Here is a 25,324-nt window from a genome sequence, read left to right as displayed (position 1 = left end):
ATTGGGGAACCTACAGCCCGACAGCCTGTAACCACATGAGGCCTACCTCTTTAACAGAGCCTGCAAATCATAGCCACACTGATCGTGTATGAGAAGGGAATAGATCCGACCTGGAAATGGTAACTTTAGCCCACTCAAGTCACTGCAAGGGCCTCATTATTATTTCGGTGGACAGGCACATAATTCTACAAGTTATTATTATTGGATAATGCGAAGGCGTGTGTTAAAGTGTGGACAACCAAAGGTATCGTATTTCACGTCCTACAAAGGTCTGTAGTTAATAAAAGGTTCACACTTTTGTCTTTGATCAATGTATATATTCTTTTGCGATTAGCATATACATATGGTGTTTCAAATAAGTCGGGTTTTGCTTGTTATTAGTATCTTTCAAATAAATTGCTGACCACGATTGTGAATGTACAGTGTTTTATGAGTACGGTGTTTTAGGTACTTGAAGAGCTCATTAATTCAGAGAAAAATAGCATCGCGAAGGCAGATAAATCAGAGCAACGCAACGCAAAATATGCTCCATTGCTACGCGCAATTAAAGCTCACGTTACACAGTGTGGCTCGCCATGAATTACAAAGTACCAATTCTAGATTTGAAGCTTTCGTGACTGCAAGGATTCATATTCTTAGGTTTTTTCGGTAAAGTCACGTAGGTAAAAACATTAAAAAGTAAAATAAAATAAAAATCACGACGTTTCGGAGGCAACACAAGCTTCCGTCTTCAGGTGGTACCGTCACAGCCACGACAGCTGTATCAAGTAAATGAGAGATTGCAGGAGCTACCACTCCGTGTATATAATGTTTATAATGGAGTGGTAGCTCCTGCAATCTCTCATTTACTTGATACAGCTGTCGTGGCTGTGACGGTACCACCTGAAGACGGAAGCTTGTGTTTGCCTCCAAAACGTCGTGATTTTTATTTTATTTTACTTTTTAATGTTTTTACCTACGTGACTTTACCGAAAAAACCTAAGAATACAAAGTACCATTACATGAATTGGCAGTCATGGTCAGTAACCTTTATTGTCTGGCATTTACATTACCTCGTCCCAATGCCTCTCTGCCATGGCCATGTCAACCTTCCCAAGGGCATGTTTGGAGTCCTCCGCAACTTGCTTGGCATCGATATCTTTTGACTGGAAACAACAAACAACACGAGCCTTTCAGGATTATGTGTCCTTGGGACGACTGCCTGCTTTAATGGAAAGCATGTTTGCTTTATATAAATCAAGAGCTGTGAATACCCGAGCATTGTGACTTGCAAAATGTGGGAATTAGCTTTGAGGGTGACCCTGGTGTGGCGAGAGATGAAATTCTAAAAGGAATTCAATAAATGGTCAACAGTCACACACAATAGTAAATGGATATGTAAATTTGCCACGCAAGTTACAATTCTTAGCTTAAAATGCATCAGTGAATGAAAATGTTAAGTACATATTCCAGGTGAATTTGTCATAGGATTTCGATTTAAAGCTTTCGTGACTGCAGGGATTCATCTGATGATTCATCAGCGTCTTTCTGACAGACCTGGTCTTCACCTGAGGACGGCTGCTTGCGTTGTGGCCGAAACGTCGTGAGAATTATTTTATGATGTTTTATTTTTATTCTTTTATTATTTCCATTCTACGTGACTTTACCGAAAGAACCAAGAAGTTGTCATAGGATTTCAGCAGCTGAGCAAAGTGAAGCCTGGATCGTGCTTGGATGGGAGACCGCCATGCACACGCTGCTTGTCGTACGGTTACGGAGGGCGGTGCACTTAAATCACCTGCTGTTCTCTACTTCTAAGCTTCCACATCTGTGTTCCCTGCACCTTCGCCAACTCGCACCGACTGGCGCGATGAAGTATTACCAAAATAACCCAAACAATCCACACGGCATTGGGGGAGGGGGGGCTCATCTAGAGAACATGGATTAACAAAAGGTCCGGAAATGATATATTAGTGCACTTTATACAGCTGTCGTGGCTGTGACGGTTCCACCTGAAGACGGAGGCTTGTGTTGCTTCCGAAACGTCGTCATTTTTTATTTAGTTTTATTTTACTTTTATTAATTTAAAATTTTTACCTACATGACTTTACCGAAAAAACCTAAGAATATGAATCCTTGCAGTCACGAAAACTTCAAATCTAGAATTAGTGCACGAAAGTTTGGACAAGGCGTCACTTATGATCACGTCTGGCGAGTTGCGAACCTTGGCTGCGGTGAGCAAAGTATCTTGCGTCTGATCCTGACAGTGGACACAGTTGCACTCGAAGAAGTAATCTCGGAGCAAGAAGGCTCGGCGCTCCTGCGCCAGGCCGACAAAACTCAGGTAGGAGACGGTGAGCTCCTCGTCAGCGTTGATCGCTCGCATCACACGCAGCTCCGCCCTTTTGTCGAAGTGAAGTTTAGAGGCAGGGAGACAGGGACAAAAACAGCCTTTAGAGTAGATTTGATTTTAATTAGCACGCTTACCAAGTCGAATACATATTTTGCATGAGGATCCTCCCACGTTTTCAGGGGCTGTGTGTGATTGCATTTTTTTGCGTGGCAAATTTGGACCATGATGCCGCCACACAATGGCTTACTCTTGAGAATTATGTCACGGGATCTTTAACGTTCACTGTGACGTAGGCGGCGTGTATTTTTAAATCCTTTATATTAAGTTCACTTGCTTGCTTGCGTGCTTACGACCGTGCAAATCTTTCGGTCGTTTTTTAACCCACTTCCCTTGATCCAATCGAGCTGAAATTTTGCACACAGACTCATTGTGCGTGACAATTTATTTTCGTGAAATTTTTTTTCCAAAATTTTACACTTTTTAGGAATTTTTTTTTATATTTAATTACCAATTGCTTAATGGTGGCAGGCAATCATCTGACCCATAGGTGGCAGCCATCTCAAGCCAGACGACGAGAGGACTCTAGCCGCCACGCATATAAAGGATTTATAGTGAAAAACTTTGTTTTTACGGGTTAATTTTTTACAGTTAACAGATCCGCGGTATTAATCATGGCGGCCACGGGATTCGAACCGTGAACCTCTGCAACAAGCGGCGAATGCGCTACCGTCGGTCCATGTCACATGACAAGGTATGCAAATAATTTGTCAACCATAAGACGTGAGTAATTCTCCTGGCGAAGAGAGTCCAGTAAAGGGCTAATTACTGTATCTCTGGAAGACAAATGAATTACCGTATCGACGATGTGCTGGTAAAGTAACCATGACTTAGAAAAAAAACCATGACCTCACATGAAAAAAAAACACAACCTCACGTAAAATAGATGTCATGTTATTATACCACCACCACCAGCGCACTGAACAGCGTGGTGAAAATGTATCAAACGACCCCAATGACAGAAAGTAGCGAGGAGGCCTTCATCCAGCAGTGGACTGAGGACTTTACATGAACATTGCACTAACAACCACGAGACGGCAGCAGTGACCAGTCGGTAATTATTTATTTGGCGATGCATTGGCAGCGGTGCACATCAGAAAAAATAGCCAACGAAAAATTAAACACCTTTGTCAATAACACTGTGGCCCTAAAAAGGAAAAAATATATATTACAGGCAACGTTTCGAGCAATGGCCCTTGTTTATAGCACGTGAAATCACGTGCTATGAAGATGGGAATAAATGTATGTGCTATGAAAAATGGTCATTGCCTTTAACATTACATTGTATATATTCTATATTTTTCCTTTAAAGGCCATAGTGCCATTGACACATGTGTTGAGTTGACGGTGAGGTGGAAGGTCACCCATAGGCAATGCAGATTTCATTCATGGGGTAACCTTGATGAGGTCACACGTAACCGGGTGCTGAAGGGCAAAGCCGAATGTGAGTTCAAGGTCATTCATTTTATGCAGTTTTATTCAAGGTTGTCATAAATAAATAGATGCCCTGCCATTAGAATGGGCTGGTACGGGCTTGTGGGTAAAATGAAATGGATCTTCATTGGATAAATGAATCAAAAATCATAAAGGGTTTGTCAAATATACCAATTCTCGGGTATGTTAGAGGCAGTTTTTAAGAAACTGCATTCCAAATCCCAGCACTTGCATTTAGTGATAAACGGAATAAAGGTGTATATGCTAATTTACGTATATTTACTAATACACATCATATCTACACATATTTTAATTACATGAAACTTGAGTTGCATATTTTTTATAATTATTTGCAATAAGTACAGCCGTGCACTCTGATTCTATATGGGTTTATTCAACCGTGTCCTAAAGAACAAAGCGTTAATAGATATACTGTACTATGGGAACCTCATTTGCCAGTAAAAATATGATAATTGGTTGTTTACCCTTCTATCTGGCAACAAAACTGACACCTTTTTACAAGGAGTCATGTTTGCATAGACCGCAATACCTGCAGTCATAATACAAACAAAAGACATAACTCTGATAATGTGCACTGTCCTTGAAGTTTCCTTAAGGAAAGCTGTCTCGGGTGTGGACCAATCAACTTCAAGGGCAGTGCACATTATCAGAGTTATGTCTTTTGTTTGTATTATGACTGCAGGTATTGCGGTCTATGCAAACATGACTCCTTGTAAAAAGGTGTCAGTTTTGTTGCCAGATAGAAGGGTAAAAAACCAATTATTAGATATACTATATTTACGCACTAATCACACGCACAGCAACTTAAATACATAGGGATGCGATTTGTTTATTGATAGTTACATTGCAAGCTAATATTCTAACCAGCCATTAAGTACCTCCATCAGCTGAAAAATACAATTTCAGCACTAAGTTTGCTCTACATTTAAATTGTCTGCTTCATTGCCTTTGTGATTGACACTATGGGAACCTCATTTGCCAGTAAAAATATGATAATTGGTTTTTTACCCTTCTATCTGGCAACAAAACTGACACCTTTTTACAAGGAGTCATGTTTGCATAGACCGCAATACCTGCAGTCATAATACAAACAAAAGAACATAACTCTGATAATGTGCACTGTCCTTGAAGTTGATTGGTTCACATCCGAGACAGCTTTCCTTAGAGCCTCGTCTCACATGTGATAATGACGGAAAATGTTTCGCTCACCTTGCACTTGAGTGGAAGGTGGTTTTATTTGCTTGGCGGCTGCAAGACAGTTTAACGCACCATTTATGGAACATTCAATACATTGGGAGTCTGTGAATGCCTGGACCTTGTAAATGAAATCGCTCCGCAACAGGCCATAGCTTTTATCCTCAAATTAGTCTCATGTTAGCCTGGTACGAGTAAGTCAACGTGGTTCACCCCCACGTGCAGCTCATGATTCGATGATTTAACACGATTCAAGGCCGCTATTTATACCGAAAATCAATCTTATAAATGTTTGAATGCAGCAGCCGATAGAGGTCATGTGAACCCATTACATATGACAATTATTCATATTAAAACATCGATTCAATGCATGCATCCTGGGCGTATTGACATATTTAATCGAATGAATTATTAAACCTCTAGTTTGTAATCATGCCTGAATTAAAAACAAATATACAGTAGTGATATCTAAACACAGGAAGATACTTTCGCTTCACCAACGTGCACTGACCGACGTGGTGAAGTATGGTCAAACAACCCTCACGACCTACCCAGTGTGGTGAAGCCTTCATCCAATAGCTGATTTACAAAGGACTGTTTCCATTTCTTGTTCAATTGGCAGGAAGAAACAAAACCGAGTATAGCTCTAAAGTGTGTTTTGTAGGAATTTTGACAGATAATAACAGAGGCATGTTTATACCGACACATCCTGAGCCGGGACTTTTTTGCATGATTGAATATATATCAATAACCATCTCCGTCTGTGTAATCACATCCCGCATCATTGTTAATGCAATGCTAGGCAACACATCATTGGGTAGGCAATTATATTTGCTGGCACGGAAACAGAGACATTAATAAACCACGATTCCTCTCCATTTATTACCACTTAATGCCATGCACCAGGATTAGAATTCAAACGATTCCCCATGTGTGTGTGGTTTTTACCAATGACTGCATGCAACGTACTTTGGTACATACTGTGCTAGGAATACAAACCCTTAAGGAGCCATTTAACGTCCTCCATTATATTTAAAGCTCTGTTACGCATATACCAATACCCGCCATGGTGACGTCACCACGTAGCCTGTGCCAGACCACGTGCACTTTGAGGACCACGTGAAGTGTCGATGGCTCGCTGACAGGTCACGGGACATACCCAGGTGGCATGGGTTGACTGACTGAGATGACTGGCAGATGCACCACCTGTGCCCCCTATTGTGTTATGTATATGAGAGATATATCACTGTCATCATCAACATCGTTACCACCAACACAACCAAAATCTATCCAGAATATTTTTTTCTTTGGGTTAGATCGCATCAATATAAATGTGTCGTTAAACCCGCCACCACCCGACACAGCCAATTAGTAAGGTTTGTCGCGTAAACAAAACATGCAAATTAGTTGCTAGTTCAGGACATCGGTGTGATTGAGAGTAAACCCACAACATTCACAATTTGAGTACGACGTTTCGCCGGTAATTACAACCAGTCTCATCCTGCATAGGTTTTTCACACTCGTGCCATAAAGCTCTCCGATGGGTTTTCTGGTTGTGCCGCGCATTGCTCAGCAGAATGTCCTTTCCTTAAGAGGCTCCCAGCACGTGGAGCAAAACGTCAGACATCCCACCGAACAATACCCGTGGTATAAACTTGAAAACACGCACCGGAGAATCGGTGCAATAGAAACGATATCAGAGCAAACTCTTTAAGGAAGAAAAAGCCTGAATGGACAGTGTGAGATATTAATAGCAAAGGCACGGGAGTTGGTCACCATAAGGTTGGCAGAGGTCTGATAATTAATAGGAGGCACCACAGGGACATTATGTGGTTGGGTGGGTGAGGCATAAATCATGAGACAAAGCTATCCAGAATGAAGCGTTTTAAACCTAAGCAGCAACCCTTGAACACCCAGAGGTATTCAGAACCACCTTCCAATTCCATGTCTATTGTCTCCTCGTGGGATTCCATTTGCTCGGTGAATTACTTTCCATTGTCTACATTTGTCTCCACTTACGTTCCAACTGTTCGTGTGAAATTACGAGAAAAATACATTTGGAATACGCACAGCTGTCAGTGCACCACCCTGTGTTAGAGAATGGTCCTGGAAACTGGTGTTAAGGTGACTTCACCTCACTTCTTAATCCACGTTAGGAGCACACATTTGAATGCCCGATTTATAACATGTCAATCAGGCTGAAATGTTTAGGACTCAGAGCTGGTACTTATCCAAATAAGACGGCTAACCGAATGCTATATTAATGTTGTACAGTCATTGATAATTATTGAACCGAGACCATAAACTCATAACACTCGAGATCCCAGTTTGATCACGGCGCGGCTGAAATGCAGATTCAAACCCAGGATCTTAGTGGCGCTGGCTTGGTGCTCAGACGCAAATAGCCACCCGGTCAACTCTTACTTTCCGTTGTTGAAGGTCACGCAGCAATTGGGCCAGCAGTCGTGATTAAGCAGGCTGATGGTTGGAAAGAGGCCCACCCCCATGGCTTTGACACCACTCTGGTCTGTCAGGATGAGGCTGTTGAGGTTTACCTGCAACAAATCACAACACGACACAGTGCTTCTCTCGTCGAGGTGCACAAACCATCACGCAAACTCCGGCCATCCTCGCAGCAGAAGCGGATTTTTGATAACCGTCGAACAAAGACGGTTACCGCATCGCGCGCTTTCAGATGCGCTTCTGTGGCCGTCTGGAACCCTCTTTCTTCCTATATTAGGAAGCCCCTGGAGCTATGCATTTTTAAATTTTATTTCTGATGACGATTGCTTGTCTTGTGATCGAAACGTCGTAGTTTTTTGTTATTTTCTTTGAACCTATCTACGTGACTTTACCGAAAGACCCAAATAATATAAATTGAAAACGAATTTCTTTAGAACTGCTTTTTGTGTTTAGTTTGTTGTCCTTCCCCCGCACCTCAGATTAGCACGGTTGGTTACGTACGGTGCGAAAGAAGTTCAACATACATACAGCAGACAAGTCGTTAGGGTTGTTGGGTCATACTTTGCCACGTTGGTCAATGTGGTTCAGTGATGGCAGCGATAATAGATGGCAATGTAGCCCCGTATCAGCCTATAGCACCTGTATATGCACGATGGTTGCTTAACTAAGAGCTATCCATGCTGCTTAGTTTCTGAGATATCATGAAATCGGGTAGTTTTGGTCATGGGCAATGACATTCATTCAAAGGTTTATTATATCCAGCACTGATTTAAACAACAAATGTAATGAGAAATAGCATGAGTACCTTAGTCTTGGGCTCACAAACAAGCAGGAACAATTGGCAAAAGCATGTGTTAAATAATCAAAACGCTAAAATTACAACATGAGTTTAAGACGGCTATGCAGCAATAATTTCACGACTTACCTCTTCCCAATCCCAATGATTAGATGAATAATCCACGTCTTGGGGTCACAATTCCCTGCCAGAACCGATCTCTTCGTGTCCCGTTTGCGTTCTCGCGTGTACCCCCTCTCATTTGGTCCATCTCATTGTCGTGTTTCGGTTCGCATTCGTCTACCATTTGCATTTAATGTCAAGGCATTGTTCATAATAAACGATTTCACGCGCGATTACACACGCGTGTACAATGAGTATATGAATGTGAATCCAATCAAAGAGTTATTTAAATTCGTACAGTGCGGTATTCATGCATTTTTTGTTAAAGTTGACTGTGTTTGCTAGGGTTCACGTAACCTCGTGTGAATTTTCTCTTTACGAGCAGAGCTGAAGCAGCTTTGGTTTAACATTAAGTTTAACGCCGGCATATAAAGAGGGGCACTCGCTATTTTTAGTGCCTTCTCTTGGCGCAACTTTGTCCCTGTCAATTTGTGAGCGCGCCAGTGAATCCCTGGAGCAGGCTTAGTATCTCCCGCATTGCATGGAATCGATTCGCGAAACAGACGTGGGCTTCCTACGTTTGTAAAATGCTTTTGTGTCTCTTGCTCGAGTGGTGGCACTTTAACTCCTTCCCGTTCCGAGACGTCTGCAAGTTTGCAGGGTGGGTGTCTCGTTCACCGCTGAATCCCAGAACGCGCAAGCGGTTAGCATTAATTTTATTTAGAGAGGTATAGCCCCGCTGTTTTTAAACACATTCCTGCAGAGGGAGCTGGTAGGAACGTTGGGTTGCTTGGTCAATGGCCAGGGTCAACGGCGGCGTGGTGTATTCCGCAAATATGGCCGACTGTGAGGGCGGACACAAGCCGGCGTGAGTAGGTTAAACGTTGAGTTTTATAAGGGCACCACGTGGTGACCAGCCCCTCCCCACCCAGCCCCACCCTCCCCACCCAGCCCCTCCCCACCCTCCCCTCACCACCCAGCCCCTCCCCACCCTCCCCTCTCCACCCAGCCCCACCCCTCCCATTTTTGGATGCACGACGGACGGACACAATATTCCCCTGTGGGCTGGTGGAACCAGGTGGTTCCTACCAGTAAGATATTGTACTCGCCGCAGAGAACTGTCGCGACACGACCGCCCTCTACGATAGCCACACGCCTTCCCACGTGGCCTTGTGGCAGCCTCGGTACTGGTAACGTTCTTTGATTAGTTTATCTTCCGGTTCCATTCCGATTCCGTACATCATTTGCATTTCATCAGTACATGTACGTCATCAGAACGGGAAAGGGTTTTAATAGTATTCTTACAATCTGAAGCATCTGCAGTATGAAGGCTGTGTCGAAGTGCTTTGATGCCGCGGGGCAGAACTGCAGGCACGCTGTCACGTCTTGCTCCATAGCTTGCCGTTCGTCATTGCTCAGCCTCTCGATGTGCGTTTCCAGCCGATCTGGAGAAATGATTTCGCCCTCTGCTCCGAAAACACTGTCCTTAATCGCCCGCCTCAAAATACGGGCCACCAACCTATTTAAAAGGATAATGACAACAACAACAACACATTGTGAGATCATACCTCCGATTAGCGGGGTTGGCTACGTACGGTACGAAAGAAGTTCCATATACGTGTGCATACAGAAAGCAGCTCGCGTGCAGATGGATTGTTACATCTCGGGAGCATGAGAGACGGCGAGGGCTTGGTCAGACTTTCATCCAACAGTGTATTGATCCTAGATTTGAAGCTTTCGTGACTGCAAGGATTCATATTCTTAGGTTTTTTTCCGGTAAAGTCACGTAGGTAAAACACTAAAATTAATAAAAGTATTGATCGTGGCTCATGATAATGATTATGTAAGGTCCCATCACAATAGAGGCCTACTTCTGTTTGTGCACAATTGCAAAACTAATTGGCACGATGCTGCATGGCATGGCGACACTTATCCGGCTGTCACAAATCCGCCCTGACGCAGTGCAGTCGTTGGGCAACTGCATCTTTCTGCGGATGTTCACTATTGTATTCTTAATCTCGTGTACATTCGCCTTTAAATCACGGTAAATAATTATCCCATCTTCTCGGTTCTTTCGATAAAGTCACGTAGAAGGGAAATAATAAAATAATAAAAATAATACAATAAAATAAAATTCTCACGACGTTTCGGCCACAACGCAAGCAGCCGTCCTCAGGTGAATAACAGGGCTGTCGGAAAGACAGCGTCCGAAGGACGGCTGCTTGCGTTGTGGCCGAAACGTCGTGAGAATTGTATTTTACCGAAAGAACCAAGAAGATGAATCCCTGCAGTCACGAAAGCTTTAAATCGAAATTTAATTATCCCATTTCGATTTAAAGCTTTCGTGACTGCAGGGATTCATCTTCTTGGTTCTTTCGGTAAAGTCACGTAGAAGGGAAGTAATAACATAATAAAAATAGAATAATTTTATTTTATTATGTTTTTTTAAATTATTTTATTACTTCCCTTCTACGTGACTTTACCGAAAGAACCAAGAAGATTAATTATCCCATGTTTAAAGCTATTTCTCTTTTTGGCCAGTAACCACGATGGTGTTAACTGAGAATGTTGTCCGACCCGAGCACGTAAGCACGACCTTTCAACATATCCACCTATAACCTCAGTCTTCAGTAAGTCTGAAATGCGACGTTGACCATCTCACATCTCATTACTGGAACTACAATACCTCAGCAGTGCTGCCTATACCAAGTCTGTGTGCGTGCTGCATACAGCAAGCAGGCTACGCAGGGGTTAATAACAGAGAACCCAGCCCACTTTGCCAAATGCGAAAGGCCCAATTCCTCATGACGAGGGAGGAGCGGCTACAACAGCTAATGGGAATTTAATGTAAATTACTGATCAGTTATATAAGTGAATGTCTCTCACACCTGGCACTGGAAACATAACAAGAGCATCTTTAATCCACGAAGTAGATCGTTCATTGGATGCTCTGCTGGCTTGTAATAAAAATAGCATGCTGTATTGTACATGTGTACATGTGAGTGCATGCATATCCCATTAGTCAATCCACTGCAGTCAATCCACTGCTGGATGTTGGATGACCGTTGTTTGATCATACTTCACCGTGCTGGTCCGTGCGGGTTTTGTGAAGGTGGCAGGGAGCATAGATTTTGTAGCAGAGTACAGTACAACATAACAATAGATTTTTCGACACTGCCCTCTGCCAAGAATGCAACTCTGTAGCAGCACCAGCATCCTAAAAACCTGTGTGTGCATGGTGGTCACGCATCATCCGAACACTATGCAGGCCCAACGCATGCTTAGCTTCCGAGATCTGACAAGATAGGGTGGGTGAAATGTGGGTAATCTGTTCAAAGGCACTGGACTATATATATTTAATTATATATATATATTTTTAACTACATATTTAGAATCCACAGTATTATATAGTATATGATACCTTCTGCCATGGTTATCGTAGCAGTAACTTTCGATATAGGAATTGCTGCACAACGTTGAGTAAAGTGTTTGCGTTCGTTCGTATTTAAGCACAGTGCGTTTCAGAATCAGAATAATTTCCTTACACTGGTGGAATCCGATGAGCAATGTAAGCTCTTTTTCACAGATGTCCAGGAGGGAACATGTAACCTGCGTTTCCCTTCGCAGTGTGGATTAATGAAATCACATCGCGCAAATGTTCAAAGGTTCTTATATTCGTTTCGCCATGGCAACTCGGTGTCAAATGGACACGCGGAATGCTCCCAAATGCCTGGAGCATTATGAACAGCTGCGGCCACAAGAAATGTGACGTCTCATCAGCTGCGGCCCCAATAAATGCGACGTCTCATCAGCACTCCCTTCCCCTTCCCCTCGCTAAAACAATTCAACATCGTTCATCACGAGTATTCTTCTTGTGCGAGCTCGAAAATCGCAAAGGTGCGCACGTTTTCCGATTTTGCGACATCAAAGTAATTACATGAGACATCTTCTTGGTTCTTTCGGTAAAGTCACGTAGAATGGAAATAATAAAATAATAAAAATAAAACATAATAAAATAATTCTCACGACGTTTCGGCCACAACGCAAGCAGCCGTCCTCAGGTGAAGAACAGGTCTGTCGAGAAGACAGAGTCTCATTCTGCAGGGATTCATCTTCTTGGTTCTTTCGGTAAAGTCACGTAGAATGGAAATAATAAAATAATAAAAATAAAACATAATACAATAATTCTCACGACGTTTCGGCCACAACGCAAGCAGCCGTCCTTAGGTGAAGAACAGGTCTGTCGAGAAGACAGAGTCTCATTCAGACTCATTCAGACTCTGTCTTCTCGACAGACCTGTTCTTCACCTGACCACGGCTGCTTGCGCTTGTGGCCGAAACGTCGTGAGAATTATTTTATAATGTTTTATTTTTATTATTTTATTATTTCCATTCTACGTAACTTTACCGAAAGAACCAAGAAGATGAATCCCTGCAGTCACGAAAGCTTTAAATCGAAAAATCCATGAGACCTGTTAACAGGGAAGGATAATTTGCCTGCAGTAAAAGTGAAGATCCTGCAACCAAAAATAGAGCCACAGTACAGGGTGGTCCAGATGTCTTGTTACCCCCAAATTAATTGCCCCCTAACATTTGTGTTCCTTTGCATATTCATTTCTGTTTTAAATTAACCTTAATTGTAAATGATTACGTTTTAGAGAATGAAATGGGGGGTGGGGGGGGGGTCACATGACATCTGAACCACCCTGTCGGCATATCGTGGTGGTACGCGTCTCCGCGTCGATTAAACAACAACGAAGTGCTGTACATGTACTCTGTTATTTAGTTCTTATCAGCGAGCATGCATACCCGCGTACCAATGAAATGAACCCCTGCTTAAAGTAAATTTAAAATAACGGCGCTACGAGACGCGTAGAGGCCCATTTCTTCATCAGCATCGGTGGCGAGAGCTGCAGCAGAATGCACGACGGACCACAGCAGACCGCATATCCTTGCTCAGCCTGTTCAGCACTCCGCCTGTGTCAACGTCTGTTTCACGTTCACTGCGTCGTGCGCCCCCGTTATTGGGTTAGGGGTCGTCCATAAATGACGTCACGCGATTTTGGATGATTTTTGACACCCTCCCCCTTCGTCACACGACGTCACAAAAAGTCAGACCCCCCCCCCCTCAAATATGACGTCACAAAGCTCTGCCCCCCCCCCCCCCAAATATATAAAACATGCTTCAAATCGCTTTAAACTATTGTCATTGTAGTGCGTATTTAATGTGGCACTGCACTCTGATGTCGTAGGAGAAAACATTTATTAAAAAGTCTATTTAATTAAGTAGAACGTGTTGCCTATATTTATTTAAAGTTGCGCATTTTGATGTGACGTCACATTTCTCAACCCCCCCCCCCCCCCCATTCTCTCGTCACACATCGTCACAAATGTCTGACCCCCTCCCCCCCCTAGATGCGTGACGTCATTTATGGACGGCCCCTTATTGCCCTGCTCCCCCCCCCCAATCACCACAGTTAAGCTGCAGCAGTCTTGCTCCCTCCTCCTCTTCACTACGAGTGCATGAATGGGAATGTCAACTGGGAAGGCCGTCTCGCAGGCGTGGGATTCCCAGAGCCTCATGAATAGCTGCGCGCAATCCAACCAATGCCACGTCCCCCATTCACACTGCGACAACTGTACAGTCATAATAATTTTCCTAATCGTTTAACAATTTTTTTGAAAGTGCACAGTTGTTGCGTCAATCTTAGAGAGAGAATGATTGAGAGGTGCGGGAAATAATATTAATTTTTATATTGCGTCATTCATGCTAATAGCATGACGACGAACGAGTTTAAGCTCCTCGGTGCAACGATGTGTGCTGTGATGGGTCACTATAAAGAGAGATGAGATCAAGAACAAGGGCTGCATGGCTGAAATGGTGAGAGATGACTGGTGTGGTGTGCGATAAGAGGGTCCCAGTTGGGTTGAAGGGAAAAGTGTGGAGTGTATAGTGTAGTGTATAGTGTAGTGTATAGCGTAGTGTATAGTGTAGTGTATAGCGTAGTGTATAGTGTAGTGTATAGTAGTGTAATGTATAATAGTGTAGTGTATAGTGTAGTTTATAGTGTAGTGTATAGCGTAGTGTATAGTGTAGTGTATAGTGTAGTGTATAGTACAAGACGGTGGTGAGGCCGGTGCTGTTGTATGGGGCCGAGTGCTGGGGCACAAGAAAGAGGGAGGACCGAGCTATGTGAGTCACAGAGATGAGGATGTTGCAGTGGATGTTGGTTTTAACAAGGAAGCACAGGGGGGGGGGTGAGAAATGAAGAAGTGAGAGGAAGACTCAAGGGGGTATAAATCACAGATAAGATGAGAGAGAGAGAGAGAAAAGACTGGTGTGGTTCGGTTATGTGGAGAGAGCAGAAAAATGATGTGGGTTAGAAGGTGCAAGTGATGCAAGTGGAAGGAAAGAGATCAAGAGGAAGGCAGAAGAAGAGGTTGGGGGGGGGGGGGGGTGATGTAGTGCGATGGGACACGGTGGCCCGGGACAGCGTGGAGAAGGTTGGCAAGGACAGCGGACCCCACGTGAGTGGGACAAACGCGTGGAAGAAGAAGAAGAAGATCCATGCTAATAGCATCCCATAACGCAATACATTACATTAATTAGATATAAGAACCAAATCCAATATACAGCCACTATCAAGAAAATGAAACCCCTACCACCAAGCAAAATCTAAAATGAATAAACTAATTAAGAAACGGCACCAAAACGAAAATCGCAAACAACAAAAAAGTTTTCACAACAAAGAAATTGGTCCCTTAGGTCTACACATCATAGACCACAATCTCAACCAAGCCAGGAAACCTTCACAGGAGGGGCAAAAATCACAGATACGCGGGAAGGCAGCCAGACATGGCATCAACAATTCCCCAAGAGCTGTTGGTCCTAAAATGGAATGTTCTGGCGAATACCCAATCGCGCATGCGGGTAACAATCAAAAGGGCGCCGTGGTGGCGAGATGTTAACTCTCTCGCCTGGTATACAGGAGGTCGTGGGTTTGATCCCGACCCTGATGCCTGTGTATTTGGAGTTTGCATGTTCTCCCCGTGGCCGCGTGGATTTTTTTCCCGGTCCTCCTGTGTTTCCCCGACACATTTAGAAACATGTGTTTAGACTATTTGGCTGCTGTACATTTCCACATGATAAGCCACTGTGTTGAGTTATCATTTGTGGCCAGGTCGCTTTCTGAAAAAGAGCTATATAGCTCAGTGGGACTTACCTGGTAAAATAAAAATGTTTGTTTGTTTAAAACCCCGCACAGATGGAAACCGATTTAAAACGGACTTACATTAAGCATGCGCTGATAACGTCACAAAGGGCTCGGAGCGGCAGAAGTCAAAAGCTTTCTTACCGAACGTTGTCCGTGGGCAGGCCGCAGCTCTGCATGTCGGCGCACTCCAGGCTGTGTTGTGGCCAGCCTTCTTGTCGGCACGTCCGATCGCAGTAGAAGGCGAAGCCACAGCGACCACACCGCAGCAGGTTTTGGCCAGAGCGGAAGCAACTGTGGCAAACCTGAGTAAAGTGGCTTTAGAACGCCGGCAGAGAGACAACGCCAGGCCGTGCCAATGGATTAAAGCAGAAACAAGTATAAGCCGTAAAAACAAAGTTTTTCACTATAAATCCTTTATATGCGTGGCGGCTAGAGTCCTCTCGTCCTCTGGCTTGAGATGGCTGCCACCTATGGGTCAGATGATTGCATTGCACCATTAAGCAATTGGTAATTAAATATAATATTTTTGTCCTAAAAAGTGTAAAATTTTGAAAAAAAATTTCACGAACATTAATTGTCACGCACAACGAGTCTGTGTGGAAAATGTCAGCTCGATTGGATCACGGGAAGTGGGTTAAAAAACGACCGAAAGATTTGCACGGTCGTAAGCAAGCAAGCGAACTTAATGTAAAGGATTTAAAAACGCACCAGCATGTCCAGGTGCGTAATCCATTTGCAGGTAATAAAGGCGCAGCCCTGCAAATGTGTGCGCATGCCACTGCTGGTGGAAGGGCCTCCACTAGAGGTGGCTCTGGAGAGCCCCTCTAAAGGGTGTTTTGGCCAAGCCTTGCACGCAGGCCAGACGACTTGGAAGAGGTGGGAGTACCCACACTTTACCCCACCACACGTGACCTACCGATCGACTAATTGCGGCGTGTTTATTGTTACCGCTGGGTGGGCGGAGGAATTTAAGGAAACTTGCACCGTTGTTTCAACCGCTGTAATGGCCGGTCGAACCGGTGACCTCTAGTGTGCTGACCTACACCACGGCCTTGACATTTGCAGGAGTAGAAGTGTAATATTTCAATACTTAATCACTGCATGAAAAAAAAATGGAGATCGCCCATTCATTAAAAATGTGTCATTTTGGCGAAACAAATAAGAGAGAAAATGGTCACTCAGAAATGCAGTGTGGTTGCCATGCCAACTAGTTTTTCATACCTACACTGTATTAATAACAATTTTACATATGTTGCGGAACAGTGGCAGAGTGGTTAGCGATCTGCACTATGAACCAGGCAATCTGAGTTTGATTCCGGGCCACGGCTAACGTCAGTCACGAGCGACATCGAAAACCGATTCTGGCACACCCGCCACTAACCCGCAATGACCGGCGTGGTGAAGTATGGTGAAATAACTCTGCAACCCGTACGGCATGGCGGAGGTCGTCATCCAGCAGAATATTGTTAGGTAAGTGAAATTCAACAATGTATCGAGGTGTATCTCTTCGATGTGTTTTCGGGTTGCACCGTTTGTTCTTCGGCACGTTGTCCGACGTTTGGTTCCATGTGCTGGAAGCTTCTTCAGGAACTTATAACCAGAAATTCAGTTCTTCAAAAAGCTCCCAGCATGCGAAGTGAAAAGTTGGGATGTTGTTCTACAGAGTTTGAGAGAGTGGCGTTTGTATGTTCTCTCCCTGTTCTCTAAAGTGCGAGTGAGTGCGTGGAGTTTGTATGTTCTCCTCTTCTGCAGAGTGAGTGAGAGGAGTTTATATTCTTGGTTCTTTCGGTAAAGTCACGTAGAAGGGAAATAATAAAATAATACAAATATAAAACAATAAAAAATTCTCCGTGAGAATTCTTTACCGAAAGAACCAAGAATATGAATCCCTGCAGTCACGAAAGCTTTAAATCAAAATTTGAGATGAGTTTGTTGATCACAAGGCAGAGGACTACAAGCACAACCACAAAAAAAGCTATGCAAGTGGTATCGGATAGATCGGATGGTCGTGGTCATGATGATGACAGTAGTGACTTGTCATATACAGTCCACACGTATTGTACCATGTCAAACGCGACACCGTACCTGACAACATACCTGTCAAATGCCACTGCAGCGTAAGGCTTTGCTGAGAAGATGACGTCCCCGGTTTGGTAACTCCTTGTGGCCACCAAACAGCGTCCTTTCCCTGGCAGCGTCACAATCTTTAGCCCTTCCAGAAACATGGCTCTTCTAGCAATTGAGAAACCTGTTTTTTGTAAATAGCCCTAATGCCGCAACAAATGTTGATTTTTTTTAAAGTCACTCAACGAATAATGTTTATATGGCTGTCTGCCCCCTTCGACGAAGCGGCGTTCTCAGTTTGCCTGTCCCGACAGAATGCCCAAGGCATCGACAGCAAGGGCTCTATAGAGATAACAGCATCCGTATATTAAGCCAGCCACGCGCATTCAACACCATATTTAGAAGAGTCCTGCTATGGTGACCTACCCAAGGGATATGAAGTTGAAAGCGAGGTGGCCGCAGTGCTAGGCAACCCACAAAAAGATCCTAAGCCCCTGTCAGTATCACAATGTCTGCTATTTTCTTGTTAAGTTATGAGTGCAAATACCCCTCGGGTTTTAGATACATTTTATTACTGGAAGACACTTCAATTTTACACCAGTATAATTGCTATAAAAATAATGTTAAGTGTTGATGTTAATTGTTATGATGTTGTGTTTGGGCACCACGGTAGCGAAGTGTTAACTACCTCGCCTGGTATACAGGAGGTCGTGGGTTCGATACCGATCCCGACCCCGACGCGTCTCTGTTTGGAGTTTGCATGTTCTTCCCGTGGTCGTGTGGATTTTTCCCCGGGTCCACCGGTTTTCCCCTATACATTTAGAAACACGCGTTTAGAGTATTGGTTGCTATACATTTCCATTTGATAAGCCACATCGTTGAGCTATCATTTGTGGCCAGGTCGTTTCTAGAAAAAGAGCTAGAAAGCTCAGTGTGTTTTACTTGGAAAAATAAAATATGAACAAAAAATAATAAGAAAAAAATTGATGTCCGTATTTATTTTGTTAACAGACGTCCCTAATTTAGTAACACAGCACCTCACTCTTGTAAAGGAGTTGTATTTCAATATCACAATTGAGAGTGCCACGTGCCCCCCAGAGTAACACGGGAACATATCTGAAAAACTGCGCGCAGCCATTTAATAATACATTACATTGTCCATGACTTGAAACGGAATACGATCGCAGGTATATATCTCATTCATTTTAGATTTGGTAAAACTAAACTGCCTTTTCGACAAAGGTAACTGGATACGTCCAAAGCAGGCATTGTGCGCGATGGTAAACCAAGGTGAACCTTGGGCCCGGCCCGACGCTGGGCTTGGTGTTCTTCTCACACACACTAATGGCTCGCATTCTATTTTAGGCCAGAGAATGCGTGTTACCGAACAAAGCCCTTTGACATTGCGATAACAGCAGGAGACGGGCACGTTTTTATTGTTGCATTGTTTGGCTCGTCTACTTGTTGAGTAACGTATGTACGGGTAACAGTGCGTATCCGCCGCGCTTTGATGGGGGCATTTTCGCGCTTGTGCGGGCCTTGAAAATGATTTGACCATACTTCGCCACGCTGGTCAGTGCGGGTTGCTGAAGGCAGGGAGAGAATAGATGTGGAGTACAAGAATGGGGTTTTGCTGCACTGCTCTCAACAACCCACTGCATGGCCCCGCAGCCCTCTGGCAATCTGTTTGTGCGTGGTGGTCACCCATCCAAGCACTTTACAGATTTTAAAAAATCCTGGTTAGCTTCGGAGTTATGATAAGACCCGGTGCTTTCCAAGGTCATGTTTTTAGGTCATGTTAACATGTAGTCAAAAATATTTTCACTGATAATTCACTTGCTGAAATGCCTTAATACATATTTAAACAGCGTTTCACCACAAAACTGACCAGAAGGTGAAACTAATGCACACATATTGAGCACTAAGTTAAGACTGCATTGGTGCCAGCAAGCGTTGCATTATTGTCGACCAGAAATAACGTGAGCCAGAAACGATTACTGGGTTAATCTTCTGAAAATTATTTTACTGTTGTCATGAGCTGGCTTTCAAAAGTCTCTATGTACGAGATGTGCATTTTTTGTTTCACTACACTTGCTGAGGCTGCTATCGAGGAGTCGATTGAATTGTGGCTGCTGGTGCTACTGCCGATGACTCCTAACAGTACGCAGACTAGGTAGCATTGACTTCAACATGCATTCCTTCATCTCCACCAGTGTCACCCTCCAGCATTCCCCTGAACATTCAAGACTGCACGATCGGTGTTATTAACTGAACACTGTTTTTATTCAGGGTGGCAGTGGTATAGCATGATTGGCATGGGCGCTGCTGCAAGAAACTAAATGGTCACCCTCCCTATCCAATTCTGACCCCCCCCTCCACCCCCATCCTTCATACCCTGACGTCCGGGTTCCTCCAGCCCATGGGCCCCCGGTGCAGTTGCACAACTTACACCAATGGTGGCCAACATGCGGGCCGCGGGCCCATGAGGCCCCTCGTGGTGACCTGGTCTAAGTGTGTCTCGGGTGATGTGTGGGCTCATGATTAGCGAACAAGCACAATTTAAAGATTTGAAGCTTTCGTGACTGCAAGGATTCATACTCTTAGTTCTTTCGGTAAAGTCACGTAGGTAAAAAATGAAATTAAAATAAAACAATAACAATCACGACGTTTCGGAGGCAACACAAGTCTCCGTCATCAGGTGGGACCGTCACAGCCAGATTAGCTGCGACGGTTCCACCTGATGACGGAGACTTGTGTTGCCTCCGAAACGTCGTGATATTTATTGTCTTTATTTTATTTTAATTTCATTTTTTACCTACGTGACTTTACCGAAATAACTAAGAGTACACAATTTAAAGCTTGCGGCCCACTGAGGTGAAGGAGGTCCGCTCACGTGGCCCACTAACTCGTCTGGGTTGCCCATCACTGGCTTGTACGCTGGATACCTATGCCACTGCAAGATGGGACTCCTGTCACTGCAGCTGTTGCTGCTCAGTGAACATGTACATTTTAATGATCGATGACTATAAATTATAAAGGTGAATTTGCCACTGTTTTCCTCTCATTACGAAGTAACGTTTATGAAATTGTATATGCATGTCAGAACTAATACTTCTAATAAATATAATACGTAATCCACTGCTGGATGAAGGACTCCCCACACTATGGCAAGGTGGTTTATTGACCATACTTCACCATGCTGATCATTGCGGATTGTTGAACGGTGTGCCAAGATTCTTTTAAAATATAATTTCTCGCTGTTGTTTGTGCTCTAGAAGAAAACTCAGGTCACCAGGTTCATAACGCAGTGTGCTCACCATTGCTCCACATTCCATCCCCAACAATAATACTGAACAGTATGCTTTATTTGCAACTTTCTGTATTAAATGAAATTGTCATGGAATGTATTTGACATTGTATTGGCATTTCTACAAGCTAATGATAATATTTTTAAGTGCTGTGTGTCTGGCATTAAAATTCTCTCTAGCCAGTGAGAGCTCATGCTGGTTTTTCTCTCTTACATGAGGACATCTTAGCTTAACTTTCAGAAGATTAACCTGGCAATCTTTTCCACCCGTGTTATTTCTGGTACACAATTAGGCAAAGCTTGCTGGTACCAATGCAGCATCAACTGAGCACTCGACATGTTCGGCAATATGGTAATTTCACTTTAAAATCAGTTTTGTGGTCGAAAGTTGTTAAAATATACATTCAAGCATTTCACGGAGTGAATTAGGAATCTTGACTACGTGATGGCACACGCCTGTAATCCAGCACTGTGCAGGCAGTGAGGGTTGGCAGATAGCACAAATGTTGTGAAACTCCCTTCCCATCGGTGTCGAGGTGCCCTGGCTTTCCGGAAGGCGGTATAGCAAGTGAATCTCCATCTGCCCCATGTGTATGGGATATAGTGTTGCCCCCTCACATGCTGTTTATTTATTTATTTTAGTGCTGCGGTGTCCTCTCATATGTAGAAACACTTTCATTGGCTGAAAACGTCCTGACATATACAGAGGACTGCAAAACTTGGGCAATTGTTGTTGCCGGCTCACCGGCGGGGATGCTGCCTTCACGTTTGTCTGTGGTTCCTCCTGCCTCCGTGCGGTACACGATTGTAAAGCATTGTGAGATGCAAACTTTCATGAATTGACGCTCTAAAAAAAAACTAGACTTGATCTCGGAAGATAAGCATGTCTGAACATGGCTAATGCTTGTATGGGTGACCACCAGGTTGCCATAGGGCTGCAGGGCTATGTAGTGGGCCATGAGGGGTAGTGTAGCAAATCCTGTCTGCCTCGACATCTATACTCTCCCTGCCTTCACATGGTCACACAACCCGCCACGTGGGAATGCCCTCATCCAGCAGTAGATTGCCAAGAGGCCTGCACGTGTAGATGTTACCCATCAAGTAGGCAATCCAGATATAAAAAATAAGTGCAGTCTCCTGCACTTACCGCGAAGTGAAGTGCTTAGTTTGGTCGCAGGCAATGCCCCTGGCCTTAAAATAGAATGCGAGCACAAGCCGTGTCGGTCACAGGGGTTGTTTGACCATACTTCACGCGATCGGTGTGGACGGGGGGTACAGGGCCAGTTTCAGATATCACTCGTCCCACACAAGTGCTGACCGTGGCTGGTAATCGAGCTCAGGTTACCGGTTCATAGCGCTGATCACTGCGCCAGCATTCCACCAAATTGCCTTCGTCATCCGATGAATATAGCAAATCCACGTACATTTTCACTTCTCTGCGCATCTGATATACCACACGTAACACTTGTCCGCACATACGATGACTCGTATGTTCAATTAGGGGCCGTCCACCTAGGGGGGGGTGGGGTCAGACATTTGTGACGATGTGTGACGAGGGGGGGGGGGGGTGAGAAATGTGACGTCACATCAAAATGCGCAACTTTAAATAAATATAGACAACCCGTTCTACTTAATTAAATAGGCTTTTAAATCAATGTTTTCTCCTACAACATCAGAGTGCAGCGCCACATTAGATACGCACTACAATGACAATAGTTTAAAGCGATTTGAAGCATGTTTTATTTTTTTGGGGGGTGGGGGGGGGGGCAGAGCTTTGTGACGTCATATTTGAGGGGGGGGGGGTCTGACTTTTTGTGACGCCGTGTGATGAGGGGGGGGGGGTCAAAAATCGTCCTAAATCGTGTGACGTCATTTATGGACGGCCCCTTATCCGCACATCCGATGACTCACATGCTCACTTATCCGTACATACGATACATCTCATGCTGACCTATCCGTACATATGAAAACTCACATACTCACTTATTCGCACATACGATAACTCACATACTCATTTTAGATTCGAAGCTTTCGTGACTGCAAGGATTCATACTCTTAGGTTTTTTCGGTAAATTCACGTAGGTAAAAATAAAAAAATAATAGAAATAATAATAGAAATAAAATTATGAATCAGGGTGATCTGATGACGGAGACTTATGTTGCCTCCGAAACGTCGTGATTTATAATTTTATTCCTATTATTATTTCTATAATATGTATTATTTATTATTTTATCCTCACATACTCACTTAACCGCATATTCATTTATCCGCACTCCCTTCAGGCTGACGTCACCCCCCAACCCCCACCGACAAATCGGTGCACTTAATCGAGCGTCGAGCCAACTCACCCCAAGGGCGTGGGGGGCGGGGGGAGCTCGTCGACACTACCGAACCGATCCGACGTCGCCTGCCGCTCGAGCATCCATTGCTCTCGCCTGGCAAGCCCAGAGTCGACGGCCAGAGAGGCCTCCTCCAGGAGATGGACGCGGCTTCGTCCTCTTCGCTCGCTCCGTCCCGAAGCCTCGTGACGCTATGAGCCTCCCACATTGACGACAACGGCAGCAAGCGAGCAAACGTCGACGGCCACGAGGACGAGCAGACGCTAGGGCGGCTCGGCATGCGCGGCCCCGCGGGCGAGGGCGCGCCCGAGACCGGGCCCGGCATCACGGGCCGGGGTGGCGAGGCGGGCGGGCGTGGCGGCGCTGGCCGGGTCCAGGGCGAGGGAGGCGGGCAGCGGTTCCAGGCGAGCGCGGGGGGCTCGTTCGATGTGCTCACGCTCGCCGTGGCCCTCAGGCGCATCGAGCAGAGCGCGCGGCCGCTCAGGGACGCGCTCGAGGTGGTCAAGCACATCGTGCGGTACGTGTCTGGCTGTGTAGTGTGTGTGTGGGGGGCTGTGTGGTTTGTAGGGCTGTGTGTGTGGGGGGCTGTGTGGTGTGTGTAGGGCTGTGTGGTGGGCTGTGTGGTGTGTGTGTGGGGGGCTGTGTGTGTGTGTGGCTGTGTGGTGTGTGTGTGTGGGGGGGGGGGGGGGGGGCTGTGTGTGTGTGTGTGGGGGGGGGGGGGCTGTGTGTGTGTGGGGGGGGGTGTGTGTTGTGTGTGTGTGGGGGGTGTGTGTTGTGTGTGTGTGGGGGGCTGTGTGGTGTGTGGGGGGGCTGTGTGTGTGTGGGGGAGTGTGTGTTGTGTGTGTGTGGGGGGCTGTGTGGTGTGTGGGGGGGGCTGTGTGGTGTGTGGGGGGGGCTGTGTGTGGGGGGCTGTGTGTGTGTGTGGGGGGCTGTGTGTGTGTGTAGGGGGCTGTGTGTTGTGTGTGTGGGGGCTGTGTGTTGTGTGTGTGGGGGCTTGTGTGGTGTGTGTGTGGGGGGCTGTGTGTGTGTGTGGCTGTGTGGTGTGTGTGTGTGGGGGGGGGGGGGGGCTGTGTGTGTGTGTGGGGGGGGGGGGGGCTGTGTGGTGTGTGGGGGGGGTGTGTGTTGTGTGTGTGTGGGGGGTGTGTGTTGTGTGTGTGTGGGGGGCTGTGTGGTGTGTGGGGGGGCTGTGTGGGTGTGGGGGGGTGTGTTGTGTGTGTGTGGGGGCTGTGTGGGGGTGGGGGGGGCTGTGTGGTGGGGGGGGGGCTGGTGTGTGGGGGGCTGTGTGTGTGTGGGGGGGCTGTGTGTTGTGTGTGGGGGGCTGTGTGTTGTGTGTGTGGGGGCTTGTGTGGTGTGTGTGTGGGGGGCTGTGTGGTGTGTGTGTGGAGGGGCTGTGTGGTGTGTGTGTGTGGGGGCTGTGTGGTGTGTGTGTGTGGGGGGCTGTGTGGTGTGTGTGTGTGGGGGGCTGTGGTGGTGTGTGTGTTGGGGGGCTGTGTGTTGTGTGTGTGTGGGGGGCTGTGTGGTTGTGTGTGGTGTGGGGGGCTGTGTGTTGTGTGTGGGGGGCTGGGTGTTGTGTGTGTGGTGTGGGGGGCTGTGTGGTTTGTGGTGTGGGTGTGTGGGGGGCCTGTGTGTTGTGTGTGTGGTGTGGGGGGCTGTTGTGGTTGTGGTGGTGTGTGTGGGGGGCTGTGTGTGTGTGATGTGTGTGTGGGGGGCTGGTGTGTTGGTGTGTGTGTGTGGGGGGGCTGTGTGTGTGTGGTGGTGGTGTGGGGGGCTGTGTGGTGTGTGTGTGTGGGGGCTGGTGTGTTGTGTAGCTTGTTTGGGGAGTGTGTTGGGGGGCTGTGTGGGGGTTGTTGTGTGGTGTGTGGGGGGCCTGGTGTGTTGGTGTGGGTTGGGTGGGGGGGCCTGTGTGTTGTGTGTGGTGTGTGGGGGGCTGTGTTGTTGTGGGTGGGTTGGGGGGCTTGGGTTGTGTGTGGGGTGGGGGCTGTGTGTTGTGTGGTGTTGTG

The 25,324-nt window shown here is 45.7% G+C and overlaps 2 protein-coding genes across 5 annotated transcripts in view; one reads left to right on the top strand and one right to left on the bottom strand.

Moving 5' to 3' along the window:
* SMYD1 (SET and MYND domain containing 1) overlaps nt 1-18,052 on the bottom strand; it is a 28,638-nt gene extending 10,586 nt beyond the window's left edge. Inside the window, exons 1-7 of the mRNA XM_061556136.1 lie at nt 17,711-18,052; nt 15,755-15,928; nt 9,705-9,918; nt 7,463-7,593; nt 5,054-5,092; nt 2,204-2,381; nt 1,053-1,145 (exon numbers count right to left, since the gene is read on the bottom strand). Coding sequence (XP_061412120.1) covers nt 1,053-1,145; nt 2,204-2,381; nt 5,054-5,092; nt 7,463-7,593; nt 9,705-9,918; nt 15,755-15,928; nt 17,711-17,838 — 957 coding nt within the window. The 5' untranslated portion in view covers nt 17,839-18,052. The remainder of the gene's footprint in view (nt 1-1,052; nt 1,146-2,203; nt 2,382-5,053; nt 5,093-7,462; nt 7,594-9,704; nt 9,919-15,754; nt 15,929-17,710) is intronic.
* A 5,355-nt stretch (nt 18,053-23,407) lies between these two features.
* Nucleotides 23,408-25,324, top strand: part of ZFYVE27 (zinc finger FYVE-type containing 27) — a 58,278-nt gene continuing 56,361 nt past the window's right edge. For 2 of the 4 annotated variants that reach the window (XR_009755455.1, XM_061556508.1), the window contains exon 1: nt 23,408-23,841. Coding sequence is in view for 3 of the 4 variants with exons in the window: in XM_061556508.1 (XP_061412492.1) it covers nt 23,603-23,841 (239 nt within the window). In the remaining variant the exon portion in view is untranslated. The remainder of the gene's footprint in view (nt 23,842-25,324) is intronic. The other 2 variants (XM_061556505.1, XM_061556507.1) reach the window with 2 other exon arrangements.

This window comes from Lethenteron reissneri, chromosome 22 (genome assembly GCF_015708825.2).
Source record: "Lethenteron reissneri isolate LAM-NWPU_2019-01 chromosome 22, ASM1570882v1, whole genome shotgun sequence".
NCBI classification, from domain to species: domain Eukaryota; kingdom Metazoa; phylum Chordata; class Hyperoartia; order Petromyzontiformes; family Petromyzontidae; genus Lethenteron; species Lethenteron reissneri.
The sequence above is the reverse complement of the archived record's forward strand: the minus strand, read 5'-3'. Positions and strand labels throughout refer to the sequence as shown.